The 9,118-nt window shown below is 48.5% G+C and overlaps 1 protein-coding gene across 1 annotated transcript; it reads right to left on the bottom strand.

Annotated features, from left to right (window-relative positions):
• Positions 1-2,045: 2,045 nt before the first annotated feature.
• MAP1LC3B (microtubule associated protein 1 light chain 3 beta) lies at positions 2,046-8,910 on the bottom strand. Its single transcript, XM_008059721.1, has 3 exons — positions 8,797-8,910; positions 4,806-4,912; positions 2,046-3,845 (listed from the first exon to the last, which is right to left on the bottom strand). The coding sequence occupies exons 1-3, from the start codon at positions 8,908-8,910 to the stop codon at positions 3,665-3,667; spliced, it is 402 nt and encodes a 133-aa protein (XP_008057912.1). The 3' UTR covers positions 2,046-3,664.
• Between the last annotated feature and the right edge of the window lie 208 nt (positions 8,911-9,118).

The following is a 9,118-nucleotide window of genomic DNA, read 5'->3' as shown; positions in this document are numbered from 1 at the left end:
CCTCGCCGCCCTTCTTGCTTCCCGTGTGCGTCCGACGCGTGCTCGTGCTGCCCCCTGGCGACTGATGGCGTCACACGCCGGGGCCGTCGAGGCTGTGCGCGGGGCCGCCTCCCTCGGACTGGACGCCGGCTCCGAGGAGGGGCCTGCGCAGCCCGAGCGGGGTCAGCTGCGGCTTTCCCGAGCGCCGGCAGCCCCCAGGAATGAGCTCGGGCACCACAAGCCGTGGGTTCCGGAAGGGCCGAACTGCCCAATCCCCAGGGTCTGAACGGAAGTGAGCGTCCTGAATCAACACTCGCAATATTCCCGAAAACACATACTGTGCTGGTGGAGGCCAAGGGTCAGCACTGCTGCGCCCTTCACCGGGGGAGGGGATCAGTGGCCGCCAGCCCCGCCAGCCCCGCCAGCTTCCCGCGCGTCGCGACGAGCCCTCGCCACACGCACTGTCCTCACATGCACCAGACAAGGCTTTGGTACTGAGACTGAAAACCTTGTGTACTCAAGAATCTTCACAGCTTCTATCGGACAGATTTTCTTTTTAGGAATGAAGGAAAATTCTCCCATTTTTGAGCCATTCTTTTGTCAATTCTACAAAATTGCATGTAACTTTATAAATATTTTTAAAAGATATAGTTTTGTAAATATTTAATATTCCGCTAATTTGATTTTGAACTGTAAATGTCAAGTATTCTGTTTTTGGGATTTTTATGTTTTATTATACTTTGTTAAAAAGGAAAAATTGTACATTTTTAGAATGTTTTTATGAGTAAATTTAATGTACTGAAAATAAAAATTTTAAAAAAGGTTCAGTGTTTGACTTTATTAGGTCTTTGTCTCATGGCACATGAAGCACACATTTTTTCAAATAAGACAGTCTCACTCTCCAAACTAGGGATCCAGCCCTTTCTGCCTTCTTACCAGATTTACAAAAGGGATTCCTGATCTTAAATCCATTTTTTTTTTTTGAGTCGAAGTCTCACTCTTGTCACCCCGGCTGGAGTGGCGTGGCACGCTCATGGCCACTGCAGCCTCGACCTGCTGCGCCCAGGCAATCCTTTCACCTTAGCCTTCCAAGTAGCTAAATCCATTCATTCATTTTCTATGACAGTTCCGGTTTTTTAAAAGTCCTTGCTAAGAACAAAGATGTAAATTCTTGACTTGGGGTTAAAGACATTCCAGCTCTAGGTTCCATGGAAATCGGGGCTGGCTTAAAAGGTCTCTGATACCTTGAGAACATGCCCTGCCCCGAAGCGAAGCCGTGCTCTCCCAGAGAGAGAGCAGGCCTGCCTTGGAGGGGGTGAGAGGATGACAGGCCCCTAGCCACCACTTCAGCCCTGTACAGGGTTGACTGTTGTAACCGTGGGTGCAGAGCCACGCTCATGTGACTCCTAACACCACAGCCTCGGCCCAGATGTGGAGTGTGTGCTTTGATGTCAGGTGACATGAGACACAGCACCCACTGGGGGCGCTGATGACAGGACAAAGGGGACACACACACTTCTGCTGAGCTGCTGGCTCGGGAAGCCGAGTTTTCCTTAACGCACTCCCTTGTGATTTTCAAGAGACATTTAAGAGCCTCCTGCAATGTGGGGCCTCCCCTGGGCTGCGTGACTATTGGGGCTGCACCTTCACCAGGTGCCAGCAGCTCCCTACTTGCACGCGAGGCTCCTCTCGGCCACACACCTGCACCCTGCCTTTTGCGCTGAGCCCCTCTGTGCCGGCTGCTTTAGTGCACAGGTTGCCAGTGTTTACTCCCACAAGCCCCCGGGGTCCCACACCTATCCTCGTACTTTGTGGCGTGTCTGAAAGTTCCCAAGAGAACTTTGTTTTGTAAAGGCCAGACTCAGCAGCAGGTCCTTGACCCAGGTGAGGAGGGCACCCCTGACAGGGCAGGGGTCCTCAGAGGTGGGTGGCCCTCCATGCAAGTGCTTCCTCAGCAGGACAAACCCAGCCTAGATGCTCCTTGTAGTCAGGAGGGGACGACCCGCTTGGCTCTGGAAGTGCAGATGGTATGTCTCAAATACTGATCCCATTAAACTGAGCTTAGATGACAGTTTTCATTGTGCCTTTATTCACCTTAGTTCATTAAAAATGTACTTGTTTTAAAGATCCTATAAATAAAGTGACTACCCACTAATGTGGGGTAGAGGTCACTCCCTCGGCGGGTTTTTTTTTAGAAAGCAGTCTTACAGGAATCATATGATCACACAGTAGTTACAAGAATGCCAGATATAATGACATATATCATCTCAAGACAGGCGAGTTAGAATTTACATAATGTAAAAGGATACATGTTACAGTCAGCTGGTGGGCATGCAGAGGGGAGAGGTGACAGAGCACAGTGACGATCAGCTGCGGGCCCGGATGCAGGATCGCACTGTCCCCTCCATTACAGAAAAGTTTCACTAACAGACACGGGTATTCCATACACATCTCAACACACGAGGGCAGGGGTGACTGGTTACACGGACAGTCTCAAGTGGTGTAGCTGACCTTTCTGTGATAGTCCCAAGAAAACAGTAAATAGTAAACCCCATGCAAGTAGTAGGAAGCCTTGGTCATTCGTCGTCTGTTGAGCTGAGGAGGCGTTTAACTCTTGACATTAACACTGTAAAGAGCTTATGTCTCCTTTTGCTGTTTTCTCCACAACTGACATGCACTTGGGAGAACTCTGATGACTGTCTGGCTTAACAGTGATAGCTACTCTTAAAAATGTGAGAACCTTGTAATAACATGATTTAGTTACACACTTAACATTAAACAATGGCTCATCTACAGGGGTGAAGCCAAAAGCCAGAAGGGAGTACATCTGAGTTTTAATGTTTCTCATTTCACTTCTCTGTGGTTTCTACCACTGCCCTAAAGAATGACGCTGGTACAACTCCTTGTTTATTTACCAACGCAGGCACTAGTTTGAGCTCTTACATCAGAGAAAACCCATAAGAGAAGAAATGTCATTCTTTTCCACTAGGGCCTTCAAATAAACTAGACCAAAATTATAAATCCTTCAAGGTTCCTCTTGAGTAAAGATGTTTGTGTGTGTGTGACTGTGGAGGACAGACCAAACTCTGGGACCCTGCACGAGTGTGGCCTTGCGGCCCAGGAGCCAGGAACCTAGAGCACAGCTCAGAACTGCCTCCTACACACCCCATCTACCCTGCATTTGTGCCAACTTCCATGGCAAATGATGTAGGGAGGTTGTGCTTGACACCTTATGCCTAAAGATCCTCTTAGGGAGATTTCTCTCATTGAGCAGAAACCCTTCCATAAAAAGGTGGAAGGTTCCGAGACCCTAAAGAGAAGACCCAGTGTCTCTCTGAATGCCTTTAAGTTACTGCTTGAATTGCAAGTTCCTACTGGCGGAAAAAGCATTAAAATAACTTGGGCTATTTTACTGGCAACTTAGAATGCAAAGTATTTTATTTTTAAATTTCTGAATTTTGAAAACAAGATAGCCTGGGTTAAATAATGGAGTTTCCAAAGCTGAATGTGCTCCGCTGGAGCTCACTTCTTCTGCTTGAAATGCAAAAACAACTTCCTAAAACTCCTAGGTGGAACACTACTGCTTTGACGACCTGCAATTAGATGAACGGATCCATCCCAGCTGGTAACACCCCTTTTTTCTCCCTGGCAAGGGCTTAAAAAATTCTAGACTTGATGCGTCTTTCTAATTGGCCACTGACAGTTTCATCCCAAAGGTCTCCTGGGAAGCATAGACCATGTACAGGAATCCGTCCTCGTCCTTCTCACTTTCGTACACCCCCGAGATGGGTGTGGAGACGCTCACCATGCTGTGCCCGTTCACCAACAGGAAGAAGGCCTGGTTCGCATTGAGCTGCAAACGCCTTCTATTGAGAGAAAATGGGAAGAAGTGGTGACACGTCAGTGTAAGTGAGGCACGTGCAGAAACATTACCCCCTGCATCAACAAGACACCGAGGGCTCACAGAGGCTGCTGCTGCTGCTGCATCAGGTCTGTCGCAGAGCCGGGACATTTGCTGTGATTACGTTCATTATCATTATCAACACCGGCAGGATCACGGCAAGACTCCGCTCACTGCACTCCTGAGGCGAGGCCAGGCCTAAATCGGCAGCATCTGGATAGCCGCTGAGTGTCTCATGTGAGAAACCCAGTTCTGAGTGGAATCCACAAGCCATGCTGAGATCCAGGCCCACCTGCTCGCCGCCACTGGGCATGTGTTCTGCGTCTCTTTTACTAACCTTGCCGTACAAAGCCTTTAGAGTTCTTGTTACGTTTCTTTCAAAGAAGAAACAGGCCGGGCGCAGTGGCTCAAGCCTATAGCCCAGCACTTTGGGAGGCTGAGTTCAGGCGTTCGAGACCAGCCCGGGCAGCTTGGTGACACCTTGTCTTTACAAAAAATCAAAAAATAAGCCAGGCATGGCAATGCATGCCTGTAGTTTCAGCTACTTGGACGGCTAAGGTGGAAGGATCGCCTGAGCCCAGCAGGGTGAGGCTGTGGTGGCCGTGAGCGTGCCACTTTACTCCGGTCTGGGCAAGGGTGAGACTGCAACTTAAAAAAAAACAAAGAAAGAAAGAACATCTATAGTAGACGTTATGGTGAAAGAATCAGAGTCAGAAGGACCTAAGGGTCCAGCAAGTCAGAAATAGAAAACCTCAGAAATGAAACAGTGTAGAGGGACGTGAAGCTAACAAAGACTTCAGTCAGAATATGAATGTGAAATTTAGCTGAAAAATTATGTTAAAAGATTGGAATCAGAACTAAAGATTTATCTTTAGGCCTGGTAAAGAATAAGAAGTTACTCGAAATGTAAAAGGTGATTATATACCTAATTATCTTGATGAGTTCACTCATGTTGACATGATCAGGTACAAGGAACTTGGTTTTATCCAGGACTGGAAGCTGCTTCTCTCCCTTGTATCGTTCTATTATCACCTAGAAAAGCCAGAAGTGATTTAAACATAGTCATCAACAATGAAAAACAGATAAAAGGCATCCTATTCTGTGACCAGCACATGCCAAAACATGGTTTAAGATAGCATGCTTTTCAGTTTCCCCAGAGCTCCCCTGGGAGAGGGGTCAATTCATAAGCCTGCACCTCCATTCCTCATGAGACACAGTCCACAAGAGAGGTGACGGCTGCGCCGGGCAGAGGGGGCCTCTGGGGAAAGACACTCGGCTGTACATCCTTTCATTTTGTTTTAATTTGGAACCATGCAAAACATACTGCCCAGCCAAAAAGAGACCCTATGCCTTACAGGAGCAGGGAGGCTAGGTACCGGCTTCAAGTGCAGCAATTCTGTGTCAACTCCAATACTACCATTTCCCGACATGGCAGAAGTTCTAATAAAAGCAAGTGCATGCCGGGGACGGTGGCTCAGGTCCATAATCTCAGCACTTTGGGAGGCTGAGGTGAGAGGATTGCCTGAGCTCACAGGTTCAAGACCAGCCCGGGCAACTTAGCGAAACCTCATCTCTACAATTAAAAAATTAGCCGGGCATGGTGGTGGGTGCCTGTAGTTCCAGTTACTTGGAAGTCTGAGGTGGAAGGACCACCTGAGCCCAACAGGTTAAGGCTGTGATGGCCGTGAGCATGCCGCTGCACTCTAGCCTGGACGACAAGAGTGAGATTCTGACTCAAAAAAAAAAAAAAAAGAAAGAAAGAAAGTGTCTTCTAATAAATGTGCTTAATTATGGCAACATGCTTGATGTTATTCCATACTGGAAATAGTCTGCTTGACATGAAAAAAATCATAAGCAATTATCTGACAAGCCAAACACAGAAAAGAAGCTGTGGTGGCTGTGAATGTGCCACTGCACTCCAGCCTGGGCGACAGAGTGAGACTCTGACTCAAAAAGAAAGAAGGTAGGAGCATAGAGGGAAAAGCACCCTTGGGAAGTCCAGACTGGAGGCCTGCGAGCTGCCCGTGGCGTCTCTGGCCATCACTATTCTCAACAAGTGAGAGGCTCATTCTCAAACTCGTTCAGGGGCCCTTTCTGAAAAGAACCTGAAACTACTAGCAGAAAAGATGGCACTCAGAGTATGCAAATTCCCATTTCAGAAGGAGGCTGTGGAGCAAATCCCAGCAGGCTTCTGGGTGGGCTGGCTGGCTGCTTCCAGCTGCCAGTGTGTGCTAGCAAGCAGAGGCAGCAGGGCACCCACACGTGAACCCACAAGTTAAAGCTAAGGAACTTCCACTTAGTCTAGGGGGACCTTCCCCAGGAACCTCAGCTCGGGCCAGGCATTAACTCCAAGCATGAGACAAACTGTGGAGTTCCCAGCCAGTCTAAAGAAACGACAGCATGACTTCTGCAGAACTGTGCAGCTGTGAAAGTGCTGAGCCAGCCCTCTCCTCCTCTCTGTGCACCTTTAAAGCCCCCACACAGCCAGCATGGCAGCTCCCCCCACCACAGGTCAGGACCCTCTCCTCTCCATGTGGTGTGAACTGGCCAGTCAGAAAGCCAGATGCAAAAGCTTCCACAGCGCTCAGGAGTGGAGTTTCTTTCCTAGTGCTCTGCAGAAAGGAGGAAGTAGTGTGAGCCAGTGTCACGTGAGCACCATCCACCCAGAATCATGCAGGTCTGCACAGTAACCACGAGGGGGGATTCTCTTCCATTTTACAGATGAGAATGCTGGAACTCCTCTCAGAATTGTAGTAACTTGTCCAAGACTACCTAGTAACCTTAAGCCCAGGTCTTGAGCCTAGCCTGTCTGAAACCATTTCTCTCTAGACTCAGTGTCTCAGAAGGCCTATTTAAGGTTCACCTCCATAGGGCTGGGGCAGAAAATGCTGATGGCAAAGCAATAGGCATCTGAGGCCCTATATGTGACAAGAAAGCAGTATCCTAATTCTCCATTTCCTGCAAAGAAGCCAAACGTGAGCAACTTCTATGGGACGTCACGGGTCAGCTAGCCCTAAACATGCCATCGTGTTTAAACCCTAAGAGCTACTGATTCTCCCACCCATGCCAGTAGTCGTCTTTGTTTGCATCTTTTTTTTTTTTTGAGTTGGAGTTTCACTCTGTCACCCAGGCTGGAGTACAGTGGCATGCTCATGGCCACTGCAGCCTTGACCTGCTGGGCTCAGGTGATCCTTCCACCTCAGCCTTCAAAGTAGCTGGAATTACAGGTGCACGCCACCATGTCCAGCTAATTTCTTGATTTATTGTAGGGACAGGGTCTCACCAAGTTGCCCAGGCTGTTCTCAAACCCCTGGGCTCATGCAGTCCTCTAGCCCCCGTCTCCCAAAGTGCATCCTTTCTTAAAAATAATAAAAATAGAGATGGGGTCTTGCTATGGTGCTCAAGTAGTCTCAAACTCCTGGGCTCAAGCAATCCTCCCACTTCGGCCTCCCAAAACACGGGATTAGAGGCGTGAGCCACTAGGCCTGGCCTGTTAGTATCCTTTAAAGGATTGTTTTAGCTGGGCGCAGAGGCTCACAATGGTAATCCCAACACTGTGTGGGAGACAGAGGCGAGAGGATTGCCTGAGCTCAGGGGTTCAAGACCAGCCTGAGCAACATGTTGAGACCTCGTCTCTACAGTAAATCAAAAATTAGCCGGGTGTGGTGGCGCATGCCTGTGGTTCCAGCTACTTGGAAGGCTGAGGTGGAAGGATTGCCTAAGCCTGGCAGGTAGAGGCTGGGGTGGCCATGAGTGTGCTCCTGTGCTCCAGCGTGGGCGATAAAGTGAAACTCTGACTCAAACAAACAAACAAAGGATTGTTGTATCAATTGCTTAAAAGACAGTTAATACTTCTTTTCCATAATAAAATACTAACAGTTCTAACCCCCATCTGTTTCTCCCCCCAAATAATTATCTCGTAAAGTATATAACATGAAGGCAGCAAACAGATTTAGGAAGAAAAAGAATGTGTATGATTAGATAACAAAACTGTCATTATGATCTCTTGGTTCTAAGCTGGGTGCAAGGAAGCGTGTGAGGGATCCCAGCCACCCGGAAGGCGGCAGCAGGAGGACTGCAGGAGCCCCGGAGTTTGAGATTGAGGTGGACGTACATTATCATCACACCAGGGAATAGTCACCACACTACAACCTGGACAACATAGTGAGACCCTGTCTCAAGAAAACAACAACTAAAAAATCTCAATTCTAGGTTATGAAATTGACACACGGGGTTTGATTGTGTGAGGATTATTAGAGAAATTCCTGTCAATGGCCAGGTGCAGTGGCTCACACCTGCAACCCCAGCACTTTAGGAAACCAAGGCAAGAGGACTGCTCGAGCCCAAGAGTTCGAGACCAGCCTAGGCAAAATAATGAGACCTTGTCTCTACAAAAAAATTTTAAAATTAGCTGGGCATGGTGTGCCATGCCTGTAGTCCCAGCTAGTCAGAAGGCTGAGGTGGGAGGATAACTTGAGCCCAGGAATTTGAAGCTGTGGCCTAGATGACAAAGTAAGAGTCCGACTCAAAAAAAAGAGGATATCAAGGGACATCCTCACAAAGAGCTCTCTTCTGCATACATTAATGGTGGAAAGAGCCGGGCTCGGTAGCTCAGCCTGTAATCCCGCGCCTTTGGGAGGCTGAGGTGAGTGGATTGCCCGAGCCCGCGGGTTCGAGACCCGCCTGGGCAGGCGAGACCTCATCTCTACAATAAAATTTAAAAAAAATTAGCCGGGCATGGTAGTACCCGTCTGTAATTCTGGCTACTCGGAAGGATCACTGGAGCCCAGCAGGTCGAGACTGCAGTGGTCGGGAGCAGCCACTGCACTCCAGTCTGGGCGACAGAGTGAGACTCCAACTCAAAAAAAAAAAAAAAAAAAAAAAAATGGTGGAAAGAGACGCCTGAGATGACCTACCGGGATTTTGGTTGGATGTTGTTCGCGGATAAGCCGGACATCTTCTACTCTTTGTTCTGCAATGAAAAGAAGAGACCAAAGGTTACCAAGGGCCAGGAAGCCACTGCTCATCATGTCCACTGGCTCCACATCAGAGCTTGGCCATCCTCAGCTATGGCACAGAAGAGCAGTGGAGACATCCTTCCTAGAACTCAGGGAAGCTAAGTGTCAACACTCATATCTGACAAAGGTTGGTATCCAAGACCAGTGGCAACACACAAGGACCCAAGAGGCAACAGCAGCATGATACAAGACCGGGACTGTGAACTTGCCAGGTTCAAGG

This window comes from Carlito syrichta, unplaced genomic scaffold (assembly GCF_000164805.1).
Source record: "Carlito syrichta isolate Samal-C Ts95f unplaced genomic scaffold, Tarsius_syrichta-2.0.1 Scaffold304337, whole genome shotgun sequence".
In the NCBI taxonomy this organism is placed as follows: domain Eukaryota; kingdom Metazoa; phylum Chordata; class Mammalia; order Primates; family Tarsiidae; genus Carlito; species Carlito syrichta.
This window is presented reverse-complemented; position numbering and strand designations above follow the sequence as displayed.